General features: G+C 53.3%; 1 protein-coding gene and 2 non-coding genes across 6 annotated transcripts in view; 1 reads left to right on the top strand and 2 right to left on the bottom strand.

Annotated features, from left to right (window-relative positions):
- Positions 1-18,337, bottom strand: part of Map2k2 (mitogen-activated protein kinase kinase 2) — an 18,785-nt gene extending 448 nt beyond the window's left edge. Inside the window, exons 1-11 of one of the 4 annotated variants that reach the window (XM_006513683.4) lie at positions 18,012-18,337; positions 15,292-15,502; positions 9,078-9,224; positions 6,021-6,098; positions 5,090-5,273; positions 4,869-4,993; positions 4,547-4,760; positions 3,140-3,207; positions 2,286-2,347; positions 1,638-1,683; positions 1-630 (exon numbers count right to left, since the gene is read on the bottom strand). The exon at positions 1-630 is cut by the window's left edge and continues 446 nt beyond it. In XM_006513683.4, coding sequence (XP_006513746.1) covers positions 520-630; positions 1,638-1,683; positions 2,286-2,347; positions 3,140-3,207; positions 4,547-4,760; positions 4,869-4,993; positions 5,090-5,099 — 636 coding nt within the window. In that variant the 5' untranslated portion in view covers positions 5,100-5,273; positions 6,021-6,098; positions 9,078-9,224; positions 15,292-15,502; positions 18,012-18,337 and the 3' untranslated portion in view covers positions 1-519. The remainder of the gene's footprint in view (positions 631-1,637; positions 1,684-2,285; positions 2,348-3,139; positions 3,208-4,546; positions 4,761-4,868; positions 4,994-5,089; positions 5,274-6,020; positions 6,099-9,077; positions 9,225-15,291; positions 15,503-18,011) is intronic. The other 3 variants (NM_001358539.1, NM_023138.5, NM_001347144.1) reach the window with 3 other exon arrangements.
- A 1,237-nt stretch (positions 18,338-19,574) lies between these two features.
- Positions 19,575-19,634, bottom strand: Mir5615-2 (microRNA 5615-2). Its single transcript, NR_049187.1, has one exon. It is a non-coding gene; the product is annotated as a microRNA 5615-2 (primary transcript).
- Mir5615-1 (microRNA 5615-1) lies at positions 19,577-19,636 on the top strand. The gene has a single exon (NR_049186.1). It is a non-coding gene; the product is annotated as a microRNA 5615-1 (primary transcript).
- The last annotated feature ends 2,864 nt before the right edge of the window (positions 19,637-22,500 follow it).

Below are 22,500 nucleotides of genomic sequence, written 5' to 3'. Positions count from 1 at the left end.
TCAGGCTTCCCTTACAGGCCACTGTGGCTGAGTCTGACTGACTGGTGGGATAGGTGGGACCCTGGTGGGGTGGCTGCAGGCTGTGGCGAGGCTCTCATTGAGTTCCATGACCCAGATCCACTGGGGTCTCCTCCGGATCTCATGCAGGGCACTGCCTTTGCACTATGCTGAGTTAGCTATGCTCCCTGGAGCCCAGAGGGGTCCCCTGCTCCCACACCCCCTGCTAGGAAGGAGGCTGCATGTGCACTGCAAGAGCTGGGGCCCAGGAAGGGAGGTGAGGGTAGTGTCTCCTCATCCCTTGGCCTGCCCTTCTTCCACCTGCTGAGTGAGGTCACAACAAGCAATGGGCAGGAGCACAGCCGCAGCTAGCTTTCTTTCTTTCTTTCTCTTTCTTCATTTTGTTTGGTTTTCAAATGCATGGGCATAGGTCCCCTGCCACAACAAACAGCATCACTGTCCCCAGAGGCAGCGGCCACTGTGCCGACAGGGACAAGGACACAGACTGCTGGGCGCTGGCTGTCACACTGCAGTCCGCGTGGGTGTGCTGGGCTGCTTCAGCCGCAGGGTTCTGCACAGCCAGCCGGCGAAGTCCACTTCCTCCCCCTCAGAGCGCTTGATGAAGGCGTGGTTCTGAAAGATGCAAGGCATCAGTCACAGCCTGAGACCCAGGCCTGCTCAGGTGGCCTGGCTATCTCTGATCCATCTTGTGACTATGAGAGCCTGGGGCAGGTTTCCCAGGGAGAGGAGGCTTGCCCCTAAAACCCCACTGCTGACTCCTTGGCAGAGGAGACTTAGGTGCAAAGGACACAGGAGGCCATGGCAGGGTTACATGGAGCAAGGGCACCCACCCCATTCCCCTATCTTGGATGTCTACGTTTTTTGTCTTTTGAGACAGGGTTTCTCTGTGTAGCTCTGGCTGTCCTGGACTCACTCTGTAGACCAGGCTGGCCTCGAACTCAGAGATCTACCTGGCTCTACCTCCTGAGTGCTGGGGTTAAAGGTGTGCAGTGCACCACCCAACTGCTCCTTTTCTTTTTGAGACAGTGCTCATGTAGCCAAAGCTGGCCTTAAAACTTCTATAGTCAAAGTTGACCCTGACATTTTCATCTTCTTGCCTCACCTCCCAGAGTGCTGGGAAGATGGGTGTGTGCCTGAGCTGGCCTCCTCAATACTGCCATGGCGGGTGTGTACTCCTGTGTTCATCTCTGGGCCTCTGGGGTGGAGCAGTGGTGCTCACATCTGTGCCTAGCATGGCTTGCTTTCTTAGGGGCCTAAAAAATAGACAGATGGTGCTTAAATCAAACTCGGTCTGTCCAGGAAGGGGTGTGTGTGTGTGTGTGTGTGTGTGTGTGTGTGTGTGTGTGTGTCTGGGCTCTGCTGTCCCACCCTGTGGGTGGAGGCTCTCGGGGTGCAGGCCTATGAGTGTTTTCATCTCAGATAGTCCCTAGCCTCACAGATGGCCTAAGCCCTTGATGGCTATGAAGGACATGGCCTCTGAGAAGTGAGAGGTGGCAATTGAAGCACACCCTCACCTCTGTACCACTTCAGGCACCAGACTGCTGAGACTGGCAGCGTGAAGACTTTTCCCGTCCATGCAGACAGCCCCAATCCCTGGCCCAGGAGCCACCTCCACTCACCATCAGCAGCTTCAGATCTGCTCGCTCTGCTGGGTTCTTAATGAGACTGGGGGAGGGAGAAGACATGGATGTTACTCAGGAGCCCTGGCTCAGGTGTGTGAAGCATGACTCAACTCGCACCAGGAGCACTGCGTTTTTACATTTTGGGTGAAAGGGTCTTCTGTATCCCAGGCTGGCCTTGAACTCACTAGCAGATGATGACCTTGTCCTCCAGAATGCTGGTGTGTCAGGAGTGCATCTCTAGCCCCTATGTCCCCACAACTAAATTGCTAAATTCCTAATGAATTAGTAAACTGAAAAGGAGAAGACCCTGGTGGGAGGCAGATACAAGGTGGCACAGTCCACTACCAAGCAGAGACAGCACCTTGGGGGACACACACATGGCCTGCCTCTGGAGCCCCATGCTCCAGAAACACCACAGACGTCAAGGGGCTGGGGAGTCCAGCAGCTCAGCTGCCCCCACACCACCAGGCCCATTGTGTGGGAGCGCAGGACACAGCCGGGCCATGCATGGATCCTCAGCCTGAAGGCAACAGCACCCAGCTGTGTGATTTTGGGAAATACTTTGACCCCTAACTGCACACCATAGCCCAGAAACCCACAGCTGGAGTGTGAGGCTGCCCCACCCATCCCATGGGCCCATCTCACCATTTATTCACAAACTCCTGGAAGTCTGAGCTGAACACACCACTGGGCAGCTTGGGAGGTGGCTGTGGAGGACAGGGAAGGATCACTTAGGTGGCTGCAGGAATTGCTGGCCACCCCATCATCTGGCCAGGCTCCTCCGGTTCAGCTTTTACCAACACTATCTAGTGGGTGGGGATGCCTGTGGTACAGGGTAAAGCCCTTCCTGTTGATGGTGGCTCCAGACTTCCTGGGAGAAGTGCTGGCTGAGCTGGACTATCAATGCCAGGAACAGTGGCAGCCCTGTCCCAGGCCACAAAGCCCATCTTCTGTCAGTGTTCTTCACCCCTGGGCACAACCATGCACATTCACATGTGACTTTGGCTCCCTCTGGAGACTTGCTTGGATTTGTTGTTGTTCTATTTCTGGCTGCTTTTGAGTCAGGGTCTCACACTGTAGCTAAGACTGTTCTGGAAATTACTATGTGTCTCAAGGCAATCCTGCCTCAGCCTTGGACACAAGGGTACTGGGTTCCAATTAGTCTGCCCTAGGAGCCACTTTCTGTGCCTGTGGATGTGAGCCAGTCCCTCACCTCACTGGAGGAGGATTCTAGGAAGGAATTCACTCTCCCATGCCTCCAGCCTTCTTTCTATGGAGCAAGCCACATTACTGGCCTAGGCTGGCCCACACTGACCTCTAGCTCAACCGTCTTGCCTGAGCTGCTGTGTAGCTTGGATCACAGGCATGATGAAGACACTGGATGGCTTTCTGACTGGGGACTGCAGAGGTGCAGCCCACAACATCCCTTCCCCCCAGGAAACTCCAGGGTGGGCCAGCCAATTCCCTGAATGAAGTACCTGAAGGCCAAGGGTACATACCTCGTTCACTATGTAGTCCAGCAGCTCAAAGATGGCCATGGCCGGTCGGCTGTCCATCCCATGACCTACTTGACAGTACAAAGAACACATAACTGTGAGGGACACAAATCTTGAGAGAGCCGGTCCTTCTGCCAGGATATACTTCTACACTCTCACAGGCTGAAGGATGCTCCGTGGGTGGGGGAGGGGACTGGCAACTCAGCAGGAACACCAATGTGACCTCTCAGAGCAGCTGCTGGGGATTCGGAACAGGTGGATGTCGACCCTTGCCCAAGGCCCTGATGCCCAGCAGCTGAACTGCACCATTTGCCCATCTTGTCATGGGCTGCCTTGGGACTAGGACAAGAAAGGCAGTGAGCCGGCCTAGTGTCACCACCAAAGCTCGCCAAAGGATTGGAGCCAACTGAGGACTGTGTCCTGAGATCTGGTGTCAGGGCGAGCAGCCAGTGTGGGGCACAGGGTGGGGAGGGGGCTCTCTGCTCTTTAAAGGCATGTGAAGCACACACCATACACTGAGATATACAGGGAATGAGTCCAGCTACATGCAGGGAACTCCAAGACATGGTACTTTGTAAGACCTAGACACAAAAGTTACATAGTGTGGAGTCCACAACAGGAAATGTCCACAGCAGGATAATGGGTGGGGTGGGGTTGTTGTGTGCAGGGGCTAGGGCCAGGTAAGTGACAAGGTGATAGCATCCGTGAATGGGATTCCTTTAGGGGTGGCTGAATGTTCAAGAATCAGATAGAGGTGATGGACACTCTCATCTGTGGATATGCTAACCACTGGACTGCAGGGCTTCCAGGAAGCAAACAGTGGTGTTTATGTTGTGTGTCTGCAGTTACAAAGTCACCCATTCCATGACTTAAATCCCAGGAGGTAGGTGCTCTGCAGCAGCTCTGTCCCACACCAGGACCTCGTCCCTGCCCCTCAGTGGCCAAGGCAGCCACTCCAAGGGCTCGATTGTCTCCTTAGGTCCCCTGGAAACTAGTTTCCCTCCATTCTGTGCTTCCTGTGCCACCAAGGCCCCAGGGATGTCACCAGGTTACCTGCATCTGGGGCTTCCTGGATGACAGGCTACAGATGTGTAGGCTGCAAGCAGTGGGTGGCTCCCTTTGTACTCCTGCCCCCATTTACACATTTTCACGTAGAAATGCCCGGGAAACCCAGCAACCAGCTGAGGCCTGACCTAGAGTGGAGTTTCTGGGCATTCCAGCTGGCAGCAACAGGTGCAGCTGCCCTGGACGGAGAATGAGATTCTCGCTGCGTGTAACTCTGTCCCCAGAAAGCCCAGGACCATCTGAGGACTGCTGACCACAGCAGGGGACAGCTGGTACAGAGAGGGCCATCAGGGTGGCAGCTGATCCCCCACCCATCCCTCTCCAGCTAGCTGTAATGTCCCATACCACTGATGGGGCGTCCAGGGGGCCTGGGCCTCGGGGAGACACTATGGGGTTCTCCGTCTGCCCCGTCCACCACAGGCCGGCCAAAGCTGGCCTCTAGTTCCTTGGCATCAGGTGGGGGAATGGGATACCTCCCGATGGCCAGCTCCACCAGCGACAGCCCCATGCTCCAGATGTCCGACTGCACAGAGTAGTGGGTGCCCTGCAGCCGCTCTGGCTGTCAAAGAAACAGAACACAGCTGGGGTTGGTAGCAACAGGGTAGGGTCCCACACACAAGCAGACAGACCCCACTGAGGATGCATGTTCAGAGGCTAGGACACTCACGGACATGTAGGAGCGCGTCCCTACAAACGAGTTGGCCATGGAGTCGATCAGCTGGCCGCTCACCCCGAAGTCACACAGCTTAATCTCCCCGCGAGAGTTCACCAGGATGTTGGAGGGCTTCACATCTGCAGACAGGGTCAGGGGTGAGGTTGCAGCCACTGTGTCCTACCCAGGCCAGCCTGGCCCACTTACCTCTGTGCACGCCAGCCTGGCCCGCTTACCTCTGTGCATGATCTGGTGCTTCTCTCGGAGGTAGGCCAGGCCCCGGAGCACCTACAGGAAGGTCAGAGCTGGGTAGCCTGTGTGTCCAGGGCAGCATGGCTAGGCTGTGATGAGCCTCCCCAGCCACAGGGTAGTGCCATGGCAGGCATGTGATATATACATCCCCAAGTCCCATACAGGAACCTGCAGCAAGCACATGGACACTGTATTTCAAAGTGAGGGCCCAGGGCTACCTCAAACTCACTGCATCTCTGCCTCCGTCCCTCAGCTGTTGAGGTGACAGGCATATACTACCATGCCTGGAATTTTTTGCTTGTCTTGTTATATTTTTTTGTTTTTTTGAGACAGGGTTTCTGTGTGTAGCCCTGCTGTCCCGGAGCTCACTCTGTAGACCAGGCTGGCCTTGAACTCAGAAACCCGCCTGCCTCTGCTTCCCAAGTGCTGGGATTAAAGGTGTGTGCCACCACTGCCCGGCTTTTTTTTTCCCCCTGGAATTTTTTTTTATGCATTTATTTTGGATAGTTTTTTTATTTTGTTTTTGGTTTTGGTTTTTGGTTTTTGGTTTTTGGTTTTTGAGACAGGGTTTCTCTGTGTAGCCCTGGCTGTCCTGGAACTCACTCTGTAGACCAGGGTGGCCTCGAACTCAGAAATCCGCCTGCCTCTGCCTCCCGAGTGCTGGGATTAAAGGCATGCGCCATCACGCCCGGCTCCCCTGGAATTTTTTATTTCCTCTTTTAAGTCAGGGTCTCACTGTATTGCCCTGGCTGACCTGCAGTCACTACACACCACAATGGGCAGCCCAACTAGTCATTCTTATCCAGGAAGAAAGGTGCTCACAGGCCCCAGGTGATGGTGTGGCCCACAGAGGACCTCACATGGATGGGGATGTGATTTGCTCAATCTCCCAGGAAGCAGCAGCAGCCAACTTACCGCAATGCTGACCTTCCCCAAGATGTCTTCAGGAATCCGCTTGGCCTCCTTCAGTACCTGGTCCAGTGAGCCACCATCCTGTATGCAGAGATGACAGCAGCTGGTAGCTGGCTTTGTCAAGAAGCCCAACCCAAACCCCAAGCAGGCCAACCCTGTCAGCCCCCTGCAGAGCTTGCTTTTCCAGGTTCCTAAGCATGTATTTGTATGGGAGGCTGCAGAGCTCTGAGCTTGAATGATAGAACCACTTCTGTCAAGAGCCAGCTCCTTGCACCAAGGACTATGAGGACACAGGAGGTCCTTGGGCAGGACAAAACAGGACTGGCTCACAGCTATTGCTCCTGGGATAAGCTGATGACCAGACCTGAAGTCCAAGGGCTGTGCCCCATAAAAGGGCATGAGGTGGCCTGCAGGTCACCACCCTGGCTGTTCCTTACACCTAAGGTGTGGTCCTGACTCCAGCTGGGCCAGGAGACTAGGCAGTCACTGCCAGTGACATCTGTGGAGCTGGTGTCTGACCTGACACAAAGCAAGACCTCAGGAGTTAAGGTCAGGAAGGGGCCTCCTCCGAGCTGCCCGAGCCTCCCAGTGCATCTGGTCCAGCTGGGCACTGGGTCACTGGAATCCTGTGTTTTATCCCCCTTCTCCACCCACTCTCTCCTTCCCCTTCTGTTATTCAAGGCAGGGTTTCTCTATGTAGGAATATCATCCTGGAACTTGCTCTGTAGACCAGGCTGGCCTCGAACCCAGTGATCCACCTGCCTCTGCCTCCAGAGTGCTGGGATTAAAGGTGTGCACTATCATGGTCCAGCACTATGTTTTGTTCTTATGGACAGACTGGAAATGACACTGGCTGGGCATTAGGGAAGGACATGGTACTATCTAGTGAGGACAGCAAGGTCATTATTTCTCTTAGGTCACACTGAACCCTGCAGGGCTGAGCAGTCTGCCTGGCCTCTCTCAACTCTATCCTAGAAGTTCCTGAGTGTGACAGATTTGGCTGAGTTTCTGGTGGGATCATCTCCAGGGTTGAGCCTGGGTGATCTTAACCAGGTCATAGTGTCCCGGGGCAAGATGGAGACCTGAGTGCTGCTGGCCAGCCCCTGCATACACCTCCAGGACTCTAGAAACTCACTGTTCCATCGAGCATCAACACATTTTCTTTTTTTTTTTTTTTTTTTTTTTTTATTTTTTAAAGATTTATTTATTTATTTATTACATGTAAGTACACTGTAGCTGTCTTCAGACCCTCCAGAAGAGGGAGTCAGATCTCATTACGGATGGTTGTGAGCCACCATGTGGTTGCTGGGATTTGAACTTCGGACCTTTGGAAGAGCAGTCGGGTGCTCTTACCCACTGAGCCATCTCACCAGCCCCTCAACACATTTTCTTAAGGAGATCCGACACAGCCCAGGCTGAGCCCCCAGAACTTCCTGCTCTCCCTGCCATGGGCACACTGCAAATGACAGTGTGAGCTCTCCAGCAGGCTCCTAGCAGGTGTCCCCACTTAAGGACACCCAGAAGAGCTTCCCTTCTGTGCTAACTGGGCGTAAGTGTGGCAGTAGGAAGAGGGCAGGGCCTCTTGAGAGGGTGGCCTAGAAGGAAGTCTGGCCTTGGATGATGACAGCAGGACCCCAGCTTCTCTCTCCTCTTTTCCTTGGCTTCCAGATATAGGTTGAGCAGTTCTGCCACCACCACCACCACTCCCCCGCTCCCCGAGCCTTTTTTCAAGCTGGGGCTGGAACATTCCAGATCAGTGACAAGGCCCTGTGCACCCAAGCTTTCAGACAGAGACCACAGTTCCAATTAGCCCAGGGTAGGCCACAGGCATAGACAAAGCTATGGCCTGGTGTCATCTTGCCCTTTCTAAGTCTTGTTGAATGTAGACCACTGTAGTGTGGTACCCAAAGAGCTGTACCACTGACAACAACTGCATTTTCCTACTCTTGAGTGACAAGTTCTCTCTCGGCGGGGGCTGAGGGGTAGGGGTGGGGCTGCCTAACACAAGCCAATAATAGCAAGTGAGGAGAGCCCACTGCTGCCTGCACCCCAGGTCTGGGAGCCACACTGGTGGCATAGTCACTCCCTGACTTCAGTCTCTGGAGCTGAACACTGTTTCTGTGTCACCCCTACAGGAAATTGAAAGTGGACTAGGCCCAGGACCAGCCAAAAGGCCACCCAACATCCCCCAATCCCTAAAGGTAGGCTTTCCTTTATACCATGTAACCTATGACTTAAAACCAGACTGCATCAGCCAGCAGGGCAGAGTGGCCATTTTTTCTTGTCATTGAGATAGGGCTATATATGACCTTCTCGTCCTCGTATGAGGATGGTGGCCATGTACCGTTGCCTGGCTCAGTTTTGTTTTGACATAGTGTCTTGCTATGTAGCTCAAGCTGGCCTCAAATTCAAGGCAATCCTCCTGCCTCTGGGAGCTTCCTGTCCCAACACAGTGTGAGAGGCACCTGTAGGCATGGAGGACACCTGTGTCTCTTATAGTACAGACCCTAGCCACTCGGGCAATGAGAGCCATGTTCCTTAGGCTGGAGTCCCCTTCCTGCAGGGGACCAGGAGGCCTGTGGCCCAATGGATGCAACATCTATGAAAGGATTGGAGGGAGTGTTCACTTATCCCTGAGGCAAGCACGGTAGGCTCAAAGGAGAGGCAGACTCACAGCTAGGTGTGAGGGGACCCAACAGTCGCCTGCATCTTTCTCAAATTCAGTTCCTGCTTCCCATACCCTAATGGTCTGAAGCATAGTTGAAGACCACAGCAGCTGCCAAGCCTTTTGGTGAGTCGCAGGGTTCTTGCACCTGACTCAGCAGGTTGGGGTCTCTTTTTGGCCCAAGTTCTCCATCCTGCCCAACTCTGATGACCCAGACTGTTACCTAGAAAGCGAGGAGTGCAGCTCATCTGAAGCTGGGGACCCACAGGCCTGGCTGCATCCTTCCATCTCAGAGCTTAGCACACAGCCATGGAACAGGAACCCACTTCCCACAGGGGGTGCATGCTTCCTGGAGCAGATGCAGAGGGTAAGCAGGCCCTCCCTCCCATCCTCACCATGTGCTCCATGCAGATGCTGATCTCGCCGTCGCTGTAGAAGGCCCCATAGAAGCCCACGATGTAGGGCGAGTTGCACTCGTGCAGCACCTGCAGCTCCCGGATGATCTGGTTGCGCACGGCCGGTTTGATCTCCAGGTGGATCAGCTACAGGAAGGAAGAGCAGCTACTAAAGAGGAAGGGGCGAGTGGCCAGCAAGCCCTTAAGCCCCAGTCCTGAAGTCATTAAAAGTAGGCACACACCCGAGAGAAGGAAAGGCCCAGGCATGGATCTGTGGATGACAGAGATTGCTAGCATGACAGAGCATGGTGATGCAATGTTTTCACGTTTTCAGTAAAACTGGTTTAAAAATGAAGATTTTGAAAAGGGAATGTCACTATTCTATTCCTGTGGGGGAAAAGATACACCAAGCTACCCAATGCACCCAAGGCAACATCAGCCCCTCAGACCCTTCCTCCAGACCCACCATTCCCACAGGCCTTGGTGGCCACTGAGGACTCTAAGCTGTCCAGAGCAGTGTCATCCTTCCACTCACTGTCCTTCCAGAGAGAAGGCCAAACAGAGAAGGCACTGTGAGGGAGCAACCAGAATCCACAAGCCTAGAACCCAGTGCCCAGTGGGGAACAACTGTGGCCAGGCCTGTGAGCGCCACACAGCAGACCCATGTCTCTAGATTTGCCAGGGAGACCAGATGTCACCACCAGAGTCTGCTGTAGCTCTGCAGGAAGCACAGGTAGAGCCTGCAAGGTAGGTCCAGGTTCACACCAAGCACCAGGAAAAACGAAACAAGTCCTACTACTGCTCCACTGTAGGCTGTGGTCACGTGGGCAGCCTGGAGACAGAGATGCTCTTTGCATGGGCAAGGCAAGGGTCTGAGGTAGAGAGACATCCTACAGTGGAAACCCCTGCTAGGGGCCTTCACAGAAACCACAGCGAGGCATCCTGGTCTAACTGCTGAGCAGGAAGTCTGGGCAAGCTGGAGGCCTTTCCACAAAGAGGGTGGACACAGAGCGACCCAGAGGAGAATACTGGGGTCATGAGGGAGTCAGTGAGCTTGGGACAGGTAAGAGGCTTAGGAAGTGTCCCTGTGACCTTGTGGTCCCTGTAGGTCCTGCCCCGACCCTGTGGTCAGTTTTCCAGGACCCGCAGGGTTCTGGACAAGGTTCCCAGTATGGCTTTCGATCCCAACAGGCCAAGGGAACATGTCATGATTCTCCTTCCTCCCAGGTCACGCACTGGCTCCCATACCAGAAAGGGTCTGGTGTAACTATAGTTTTCTCAAAGCCTACTTTTTTTTTTTTTAACATTTTTTAAAGATTTATTTATTGTTATATGCAAGTACACTGTAGCTGTCTTCAGACACACCAGAAGAGGGCGTCAGATCTCATTACAGATGGTTGTAAGTCACCATGTGGTTGCTGGGATTTGAACTCAGGACCTTCGGAAGAGCAGTCAGTACTCTTAACTGCTGAGCCATCTCTCCAGCCCTCAAAGCCTACTTTTAATGACTCATTCACTTCGCTTCTAGCCCACCACCTAGCAGAGGTAGTGAAAAAGGAAGGATACGGGAGAAGTGGACCTGTTTAGGAAGGTTCTTTGGGTGCCGGGCGTGGTGGCACACGCCTTTAATGCCAGCACTCGGGAGGCAGAGGCAGGCGGATTTCTGAGTTCAAGGCCAGCCCGGTCTACAGAGTGAGTTCCAGGACAGCCAGGGCTACACAGAAAAACCCTGTCTCAAAAAACAAAAAACAAACAAACAAAAAAGAAAGGTTCTTTGGAGCAACCCTATCTGTGTTGTCTGGAAATCAGCAGTTCAGTTCACAGGTCAGCAGTGGCAGCTTGATCTACTTGCAATCATTTTTCATGAATACACCAGTAGTCCAGTTCAGTAGAGTCAGGAGAGCAAACACACAACAGCAGTAATGTATAACTTAGCAGAGTCAGCCAGGCCTCAGCATGAGTCAACAGGAGAGACCAAGGCCAACAGGAACACCAGGAGAAGCTGTGACTCTCAGCGCCATGATGCTGCACAGCCAGCTCTACCAACAAGCTCCTCCCACAGTCTGTTGAGTCCTATTTACACTCCCTCCAATCATCACACGTGCTCTATGGCGCTTGCCTCAGTACACCACCTGACGTTTTCTGGTGCGTTTCTCTTTCTGAAGTCCTGACAAATGGAGCTCAACTTCGCAACATAAGATGGACTAATACATGTGTGTTGTTAGCAATGAATCCTTCATCATCTGTCCTTTCACATGCTTGCTTTAGCAGAACATCCTCTCTCCTGTGTTTGCTTCAGCGAAACGTTTCTTCATGACTCTGCCCTAGCCTTTCATACCCGTGTCTACTTCAGGAAAACACTCCTTCATCTTCATGTGTTTGCCCCAGCAAAACACCATCTAACACAACTGACTTTCCAAAGAACCCTTATGTCTCCACTTCATCCTGGTGCAGAGGTACCTGCATCTGGGAGATCCTCCAAGTAGCCATGCAGGCAGCGCCTGCTGTCCACGGGCACCATTTCAGTGGAAACCAACAATCTCGGTACTCTTACACGCAGAAACCACAGAACAGGCTGCAGAGATGGCTCAGTGGTTAAGAGGACTTGCAGAGGCCAGACTAATGTTTCTGGCACCACGTGTGGCTGCTCACAACCGCCTGTGACTCCAATTCCTTCCTGCCTCTGGGCACCCATAGACAAACTTTTTTTTTCTTTAAGTAAATCACAGGTTAGAGAGATGCCTCAGTGGTTAAAAGTACTAGCTGCTCTTCCAGAGGTTCATGGTGGCTCACAGCCATCTGTAATGTCTTCCTCTGGCACACAGGTATAGATGCAGACAAAGCACTCACATACATAAACAAAACTCCTTGCTCTTGTTCTCTTGCTCTCCTTCCCTCCCTTCCCTCTCCCCCCCACCCCCACGTGCTCATGGCCAGCCACTACTCCTCTATTTCTCTACTCTTCCTCTCTCTGCCTTTCTCTGCCTCTACCACCCTCCTAACTCCCCTCCTCATACCCTTAATAAACTCTATTCTATACTAAAAAGAAAAAAAAAACTTAAAATGTGTACCAAAGTAAAACCACAAAACGAGAGCCCAGTATGGGGCCACTACTCCTCTATTTCTGATGACAAACCTAAGGAGACTGAGGCAGTGGGATTAGGAGGTCCAGGCCAGCAGGGGCAACAGAGCAAGGTCTTGTTTCAGCGTGGCACAGATCTTTGTGAGTTTGAGGCCAGCCTGGTCTATCTATAGAGTGAGTTCTAGAATAACCATGGCTATGTAATAAGACCCTGTCTCAAAAAGATCCTGCACCGGACAGAGGTGGCACACACCTTTAATCCCAGCACTTGGGAGGCAGAGACAGGCGGATTTCTGAGTTTGAGGCCAGCCTGGTCTACAGAGTTAGTTCCAGGACAGCCAAGGCTACACAGAGAAACCCTGTCTCGAAAAACCAAAAAAAAAAAAAAAAAAAAAAAAAAAATTCTTGCATCAAAACAACAGTATTTTCCACACGAAGGCTGAGCGCCACACATATTTTAAAACCCCAAATGCTCAACCAAGCCTAGCACAGTAGCCCAGACTGGCTTGAACCTACCTCCTGTACCCGGGCCTCCCATGCTTTACAGACTTCACAACTGTGACAAGTACGGAATCCCCTCTCCTGCCTCCTGCCAGGAAGTCCACGTGCTTGGACATGGGACCATATGATAGGACTGCATTTCTTGGTGCCCACATAACTGGGGCCCGTGGGGCCCAGGTCTGCTCTGAAAACCTTGGGCAAGCTGGAAGCAAATGTGGGCAGTCAGTGGAATGTGCCAGTGTGTTGGAGCCCTGGGGGCCTGGAGTACCAGGGAGCAGCCAAGGAGCCGGGATGGATTTCTCTTTCCATGCTGAGCCTGGAGGAGGAACTCAAAAGGCCTCATCCAGACACTTGTCTGCTACTTCCTTAGTCCTGCAGGGTACAGACTAGAGGCTGAGGAGCCATTTGGGTGGCAATGTGTGGTCCTAGCCTCTTGGCCCACATCTGTCTCCAGCAGTCTAAATGCATGGTGGCCACCTGGTGCAGCTCAAACATAGGCCCTGGACACTTAGATCTCTGCCACTCCAGAGGACTTGGATCCCTTGCATGGACCTGACTGCAGGTCTCTGTGTACCCACTGCTGGTAGTGGAGCCAGCTTGTAAGCAAGATCTATCAGGGAAATGTGGAAATGGGGTGCAAAGGCTGGAAGATACTTCCTCTGTGACTACAAACAGTCTGCAAGATAAGCGGAGCCTATACCACAGCAGGTTCTGGAGGCTCTGTCTTTGACAAATGCCATGGCAACCTGTCCAGAGCCTGGACCAGAGGACATAGAAGTTTCCAAGAACATGCAATCCTAAGCCTGCTCCTGCCTTGCTCACTGTGCCATTAGCCTGTCACCAGCTTCCAGCAATCACACACAGGTAAGCAGTTCTGTGCACGGTGCTCTTGTCAGGGAACAGTTGGCATGGAGATGAGGCCTTCAGGCTGCACGAGCTTTGGACAAAAACGCTACTAGCTGTGGAGAACCAGCTTCCAGCCTGTATGCTACAGCCCCACACAAGTTCTGCTCACCATACCAGGCTCAAGCCACAAGGGGCCCAGGACAGAGGGTCAAAGATGTCACTAGAGGTTGGACCAGTCACAAAGAGCAAAAATGGATTGGGCATGTTGGACCTCCTGCACTGTCTGTCCACTGTTGGTGATGATCACTCCCATGTGGCAGACAGGGCATGCTAGCTGAGGGGATGCACACAGCTCTCAACATTGCCCATCAGGAGGGACCTGCGTCCAGACACTGCTGAGGCTCAGCTCCCACACAATCGGCACCTCTGTTGCAGCCAGCACATCACAGCTGCCCGGAAGATGAGAGGGAGCTCCCGGGTGATTCAGGCCTCCCCTTCTGCCCTCTGAATGTCACAGCAGCGTTCTGCATGAGGTGGGTGGAGAGTCCAGGATGCCAAAGCAAAATCTTCAGGGCCAGCAAAGGACTCTGGCTGGGGATGAGGTGGCTCCCCTTGCTTAACAGCCAGCTAGAGACTTCAAGAAAGGTCAGGTGTGTTGACACACCAGCACCCTGATGTGCAGGTGTCACCATTGGTGATGTCCTTATCTCACTGTTCCACACCTTGAGGGGACTCTTGGCACTAAGGGAGATAAGCCAGCAGGCAGGCAGGGTCCATCTTCAGCTGGCTAGAATCCTACAGGCTGAGGATCTTCATCTTCTTGCCAAATCCCTAGAATCCTGCGTGCACACCCACCAGCCTCCTGCCTACATACACCGACCTCCTGGAGCCCAGTGTGCACACAAACACCAGCCTCCTTGTGGCTGGAATGGGCAACCTACAAAGTGGTAAGCTTTCAAATAAGAAAAGCAGGTGACCCTGTGACAGGGTGACTTCATCCAATCAGCTGAAGGTAGAAAGCAGGTCACTGCTTCCAAGTAGCCTTCAAGCCTGCTGAGGCTCCAGCGTGCCCATCTTCCCTGACCCCTTACCAACCAGCAGACAAATCTACCATCACAGGCACCCACTCTCTCTCAGCAGAGCCTGCCCAGTGTACTGAGACACTGGGTTGATGCCCAGCACCATCCCAACAGAACCAAGCTCTCTGCTCTGAGCACGGAACCCCATCAGTCCTGCTGCTCTGCAGAGCGGACCTGGTTTATTGTGTTAGTTTCTCTCCATGCTCAGCCTCAGGTAGCCCAGGCTGGCCTTGGACCAGGATGCTGCTGAGGATGACTTTGCACTTCTCATCATCCTGGGATAACAGGCGTGCACTTCATGCCGGGTTTACATGGGACTGGGGATGGACCCCAGGGCCGTGTGTACGCTGGCCCAGCGCTCTGGCCACTGAGTCAGGACCACCCTGGCAGATCATCACAGACTAACAGGCATGCAAACTCCATGCACGGCCTTTCTGTAGCTAATCATCAGTGCCTCACAGACCAGCCTGGCAAGAGTTTTGTCTTGGAAGGGAAGAACATTTGGTGCATGCCAGGCTAGAACTCACCAGTATGCCACATTCCTGCCAGAGAATCCAGCAGAGGCAAAAATCTGTGAGTTTTAGGCCTGCTTGGTCTACAGAGCAAATTCCAAATGGACCAGGGCTTCACAGTAAGACCCCGATCCAGCATCATATGACCAACCATAGAAGATGACAGGACAAATGCCCACCCAGAACCTTCTCACCTTTCTGGCCATGATGAGGCCTGACGGCCTATGCCGGGCCTTGGTGACCACTCCGCCATTGCCGGCACCCAGCTCTGAGATCCTCTCAAAGTCGTCGTCCTTGAGCTCACCGACCTTAGCCTTCTGGGTAAGGAAGGCCTCCAGCCGCTTCCTTTGCTGCTCATCCAGGTCCAGCTCTTCCAGCTTCTTCTGGAGGTCCACCAGGTTTGCCCTGCAGCACCCCAGGAGCAGAGGGTGAGCCAAGGACCTGAACTCCACGCCTGCGCTCCAGGATCCCCATCATGTGGGAAATGGACACATTACTAGACTCAGAGGCTGGGTCTCCAGGTATGGAGGAATCATGACAAACTGCCTCAGAGAACCCCCAGTACCCCCAGGCTACATGAAGAGGCAAAGGAGCAGAGGCCAGGTGCACCAAGGCCTAGGCTAAGACCCTGTCTTTATGAGGGCATTTCAAGTAGCTTTGGAGCCAAGAACCAGGCCCAAGAGGGAGGAGATTAAAGTGGCAGCAGCCATGCCTGGGATTTAATTGTATGTGTGATTATGCTAATCAAAGCTGAGGCCACCCACACACTAGGTACACCCATATCCAGTCCCTCACTGGTGGATTCTAGGTAGAGGGGTCTATCCTTTGTGACAGGGTCTAAAAGCTACCCAGACCACCCCTGAATGCACACTGTGACCTAGTGTGGCTTGAATTGATCATCCTTCCTCAGCAGCACCGGCTTGGCTTTTATAACTAAGAAACCTGCCGGGCAGTGGTGGCGCACACCTGTAATTCCAGCACTTGGGAGGCAGAGGCAGGCAGATTTCTGAGTTCGAGGCCAGCCTGGTCTAAAGAGTGAGTTCCAGGACAGCCAGGGCTACACAGAGAAACCCTGTCTCAGAAACAAACAAACAAACAAACAAACCTGTTCCCACCTCCATCTTCATCCAAGGGGAGGGGAGGCCCTCAGAAAAGCCACCCACCTGACCATCTGTCACACCCAGTTCTTGCACACACATCCCATGAGCCTGCTAGCATGAGAATGCACCAGTCGCCCTTACAGGACCCCAGGCTGTACTGTATGTAGCCCTTGAAGCACTCAGCACCTTCTGGCTGCCCCTTTATCTTGTCCTTAGCTGCTGGGAAGCACCTAAGCCCTCCCATGTCTCCCAGTGGGTGTTTTAAGCCATTAGCTTTGGCTAGCAGGATTCAACCTCCAAGACCTAGCACCCCCTTCTCTGACATTTTTCATCATGGGCTTCAGTCTCTTAGGCACTTCACCCAACGCCTCAGGTCCCCCTCATGCCATTACTATAAGTTCCACACTGGAAAGCCTTCTCCCCATTCTTTCCTGGAACACCACACCCCAGGCCATCTTTATGCACTCTGGGGTCCTCAACAGCTGCCTTCAGACTGAGGCACTTCCATCATGCTGATATGCCCACAAAGGGGTGTCTCACCGAGTCTTTCCTGACAGAGGCCTCCCTGGTCTGGTATCACTCAAGGATTCTTAGGCTGTCCTCACCTGGGACACCCCTCTTTTCCCTTCAGGAAGACCAGCCTTCCCCTTCTCCTCCCAAAAAAACCTTATCCCTAACCTTATTTGATCAATCGTCCTTACTTGACCCTTTTTCAGGAAGGCTTTGTACCCAACTGCATCGCTCATCCCACCCCATCATAGTGAGTCTGTTACCCCCACACCCATCTCCAAGGGCACTGTCCACTTTCCACTAGGTCACCATGTACTCCCCAAGCCAGGCTCTCCCCTGCACCTCCCCTTGCTTCTTCCAACAGGTTCCTTCCCTCTGCCCCTGCAAGGCCAGCCTTGCCTCCTCAGACAAGTCATGCCTTCAACTGCTCCACTCACCTGGTACCCAGTCTTAAGCGCTAGGCTAGGCTACCCCGCACGGCCTCTGTTCCTCTAACCATACCACACCTCACACACACACACCCGGAAAGCCTCACTGCTCCCCTGATTCTCCTGGCCACCTTCAGGACGTCTTCTTTCTTGGGTCTCCAATTGCCCTGCCTCTCTTCAGGCCCCTCTCCTTACTCCAAGTCATACCTCTCTCTAGCTCCCCTTTCTTGGTCCCAACACCTGCAGGACCTGCCCCCCTCTTGTACCCACGCCGCCCCCTTTGCCCCCTGTTTCCCCTTCAACAGCAGAGATTTTCCCAAAGCCATTCTCTCAGATCCCTGCACCTTGTCCCCATCCCTACCCTGCCTCAGGCACTGCTACTCTCCAGACCAACTTTTCTAAAGCCAAGTTCCGGCCGAGGCCCCGCCCCTCTACGCTCACAGGACTCAGGGCTCTCCCCTTGGGCCACGCCCCTCTCCCATCTGGCCAACCTGATAAGACCACCAGCCTCACTGCTCTGGCCCCGACCCCAACCAGGCTTTTGTTCTAGTCCTCAAAGGCCACGGCCCTCTAAGCTCACAGGCCACTCACCTTAGACCACGCCCCTTTCCCCGGGCCAAGCTGACACACCACGTGACTCACCCAACTGGCCCTGCCTCCACCCCCCCCCCCACAACCCCCTCCATGCCCGGACCCCCAACCAGGCTTTGTTCCAGCCCTCGAACTCCACGCCCCTCTCACCTCCATCCACACCATTCTCAGGACCAGCCCCTGTCCTCCCGGGCGCTGCTATCCCTTCAGACCACACCCCCACTTGTGGTCACGCCCCCTTCACGCCGAGGCCCGCCCCTGTCCTCACACGCCCCGCCTACTCACTCAGAGGCGCCCTCGCTGGTGGGGGACGGGCCCTCGGCGATGGTAGGGTTGATAGTGAGTGCCGGTAACACCGGCTTCCTCCGGGCCAGCATCGGGGCTCCACGGCCAGCGGCGACGCCTCAGCCGGGGCCCATAGGGGGCGGCGCGACGCGGGCCCGGGGCTGCGGCCTAGGCCGGGCAGAAGGTGGAAGGCGGACGAGCCCGGAGCGCCGGGGCGAGCAGACCGACGCCGAGGCCGAGTGAAGCTGACGCTGCAGCGCAGCCGGGAGGTCGGGGAACAGGGGGCGGCCACAAGCTCGCAGGCCGAGCTCTCGCGAGATCTTTTTCTGCGAGGTCCCGCCCTCAACCGAGGCGCATGCGCGAGGTGGCTCCCCGGCCTACTGTAGAAGGGCAGAGGCGGACGCTGTGTTTAATGTTTGCGGCGGTGCAGTCGTCTGTCTGTACGATCAGCTTCCCGGGGTCGGCTGCGTGTGCGTCTCAAACGCGGGTGGGGTTACACACGGCAGGACCGCGAGGAGACAGACCTGCCAGCATCAGTCGACTCAGACTTGTTTAGTTTCATATATTTTCCTAGATTTGGCCGCTGGGACCGTAGGCCTGAGCTACCTTACCTGCTTCCTGCTTTGCTGCGGCCCCGTGTCCTATAGGCGAGAGCGCTACCCACTGAGCCCTACTTCCTGCTGTTTGTTTTGTTGCTTGTTTGTTTTTGTTTTTATTTTGAGACAGAGCCTCAGTACCCCACCCACACTGTTCTCGAAGTTACTGTGTTGTCCAGGCTTCACCTCCACTCCCTGCAATCCTCCAGTCCCAACCCCTAGTGTTTTACTGTTCTGCAACAATCCCATAGCCCTACAGACCTTTCTCACGGCCCTTCATTGAAGCTCGGGTATGGGTAATACATAAATTCCCTTGGTCCCCATCCCTGACGGTCACCATTTCAGTGTGTGAATCCGAACACTTCTTGTGGTTAGGGTCACTTATGTCTGGCTTGTTTTTCCTTTGCCCTCAAGGTCCATCCACAATGGTTTGGATGGCAGGGCTCTCGTCCTTTTCCTGGCCAAATAGCATTCCATTGTGTAGACATACCACTCAGGGCTGGTTCTTTGTCCAGGGTCACACTCTTGGAATTCAGAGTGTACAGATACATAGTAAAACCCCTGCTCTGGGCTCTTGAGCAGGCACATGGAAATCAGACTTGCAGGGTCTTGCTCTGCAGCCCACGGTGGCCATGAAGTTTGTTCTGAGTGACAGCATCTCACAAGGAAGTTCTCCGCGTTTTTTTACCTCTCAGATGGTAAAGATGAAACCCACCAGGGAGGCAAGCAGGCTTTCACCTGGCTACAGCCTTTATTCAGTTCAATGACTTTGAGAATGTATTTTTTTGTTACAATTTTGTGAGAACAAACCATTTTATTTTTTTAAGGTTTATTTACTTATTTATGTATGAGTACACTGTAGCTGTCTTCAAACACACACTAGAAGAGGTCATCTGATCTCATTACAGATGGTTGCGAGCCACCATGTGGTTGCTGGGAATTAAACTCAACACCTCTGGAAGAGCAGTCCTTGGTTGTTTTCTGAGACAGAAAAGAGTCTCATTTTCTGTCTCAGAAAACAACCAAGGACTGGGGTGTAGCCCAACAAGGGACCACTTTCTGCGGCTGGTAGTGGAACCCAGGTGAGTGTTCTGCCCAGTGGAGCCTGCCCCGCTCAGTTACTGTTTTATAAGTCTGTGGATTGTTCCCAGGCCAGCTGCTAAGGAGAAGCTGGGGAGAGACCTGGTTTACATCTGCCTTCATGCATCATTGCAGACAGAAGTCCGGGCCTCAAAACACCATAAATGTCACCACAGCGGTTTCCCAATCGAAAATCCTTGTCCACCAGCTGCACATGGAGCAGATCTAGGCAGGGGCCTTCCCTCTCTTTCTACTCTGTAGAAAGGATTGAACTCAGGGCCTCAGGCTTGGGTGCAAGCTCCTCTGCCCGCTGACCCTCTTGCCGATCCCAGTTGTCCGTTCATTTGTCAGGAGTATCCTGCCCTGCTCACTGGATGCTTGCACTTCAGATATGTCTGGGGTCTCGAGCTCTGCCTTGTTTTCCAGCAGTCCCCGGGAACATGCCCTTATTCCACTTCAGCTCCATGTAATCTTTATTGACCCGCAATGGGACATAATAAACGCACTGTCTGCGAGGTGCAACTGCAGGAACTTTTACAGCAGTGCACACCTGTGGAGTTATTCCCCTCTGCGCTGGGCATGTCCTGTGTTTCGGGATTTGACTTCTGCCCACAGTGGGCAGGGTGCAATGGTCACGGTTTATCTGAGCTTGTAACTAGGAAGGACCCTCACATCCCAGAGAATTGAGGAATAGAAGCAAGAACTTCATGGGCTCAAAGGCCATGTCTTCATGAGAGCAGACAAGGGCAGCACTGGTCAAGAAAGACCTGTCTCAGCCCAAGTCAGCAGGTGTGGTGGCCCATGCCTTTAGGACCCAGATCAGGCGGTAAAGGCTGAAAGATCTCTAGGAATTCAAAGCCAACTTTGTCTACATAACCAGTTACGGCCAGGTGGGGCTGTGTACTGAAACCCTATACCAAAACAGCAGCAGCCAAAAGTATACAGGGCCTCCTAGGATCCCCAGTGAGAGGCTGGGGACATGACCAGAGGTGGAGCCTCTGCCTAGAATCCCCCAGTGAGGGTCTAGGGGCCTGGCCAGGGGTGGAGCTCCAGGAAGCCCTGGGCTTAACTCCTAGTACTAAATAATAACAATAATCATGACAATATTAATAAGCCACGGGTTCTGTGATCCCTTTGAAGTTCACTGGTTCTCACTGCTCCTTGATGAAGACCTCTGGCTATGCTTTGGTTGTGTTTTGTGGCTCTGACCTAGTCTGAGAACAAAAAGGCTGTCAGAGGTGTATTTGTCTCTGTTCAGCTCTGTGGATGTGGTGGATGTGGGTTCCATATGTACCCCGAGGGTAGGGTGCTGATCCCATTGTCTAGCCCTTCACAGGAGGTTTTATGGCTGGGCTCACAGGGCACCTCACACCTTGCCCGCTGCTCCCTGGTTTTACCACTTTGCTGGCGACCTTTCCCAGCCGTATCTGAGTCCTGACTTATCACCAGTTCCAGAAATATTCTGGGTACCTTAGTCCAGACACACGGGGAAATAAATATGTAATGGTGTTCTCAAGAATGCTAACTCAGCCGGGCGTGGTGGTGCACGCCTGTAATCCCAGCACTTGGGAGGCAGAGGCAGGCGGATTTCTGAGTTCAAGGCCAGCCTGGTCTATAGAGTGAGTTCCAGGACAGCCAGGGCTACACAGAAAAACCCTGTCTCGAAAAACCAAAAACAAAATAAACAAAAAAAAAAAACAAACAAATCAAAAAACAAAACAAAACCTTTAGTACTTTGTGTTCATGTGTGAAGGACATGTGTATGTCACAGAGTGTGTGGAGGTCAGAGAGCCACTTGTGGGAATGCTTGCCTTCTACCCCACGGGACCCTGAGTGGACCTCATGTCTGCTGCCTTAACCACAGCACCATTACTCATTGAGCCCTCGCTGACCCTCCAGCCCCATTTATAGTGAATGACAGTGACTCATACCTTTCACCATTTGGGAGCAGTGAGGTCAAAGGGCAGTGAGGGTGGATGGGAAGGTGTGTGCACCTGTGTAGCTATTGGGGTGCAGCCTGGGCTGTAGGCCAGCCCAGGCTGTATACAAAGACCTAGCTCCAAATGGGTATGGAACATGGGTCTGAGTGGGCAGAGCTCACAGCACACAGGAGGCCCTAGAACCATGTTAGCACTACATAAAACAGGTATGGTGGTGATTCTTGTCCCTCAACATGCAGGTTGTGGGTGAAGGAGGGTCATGATTTCAAGGTCCTCATTATACACTGAGTTGGAGGATAGGCTGAGTGACAGAAAACACTGGAAAACAACAACAAATAGCTGATCCTGCTGGGTGGGGCTGTATCATGCCTTTAATCCCAGTACTCAGGAAGCAGAGGTAGGCATATTTCTTTGAGTTCAAGGCCAGCCTGGTCTACAAAGTGAGTCCCAGGACAGGTAGAGCTATACAGAGAAACCCTGTCTCAAAAGACCAAAACCGAAAATTTTAATGTATATCAGTGTTATGCCTCCATGTACGTATGTGGAACTCGCATGCCTGGTGTACGCAGCGGCTTGGAGAGGGTATCGGGTGTACTGGCACTGCCAGTGCACACAGATCTTCCCAGCCTTCACCCGGGTTCTGGGAAGTGAACCCCGGTCCTCTGGAAAGCAACCAGTCCCCTTAACCACTGAGCAGTTGCTCCAGTATCAACACGTTGCTTCTTAAATTGCTTTTATTAGATATTTAGACACTGCAGTGAGATGGGCACAGAAACAGGCACAGGAATGGAGTGTCACCGCAGTGTGGGTCTTAGAGGTCTTGGGAACTGATCGGCCTGTGGAAGCCTTTGGGTCATAAAATCCTTCCAGCCA

This window comes from Mus musculus, chromosome 10 (assembly GCF_000001635.26).
Source record: "Mus musculus strain C57BL/6J chromosome 10, GRCm38.p6 C57BL/6J".
NCBI classification, from domain to species: Eukaryota; Metazoa; Chordata; class Mammalia; order Rodentia; family Muridae; genus Mus; species Mus musculus.
This window is presented reverse-complemented; position numbering and strand designations above follow the sequence as displayed.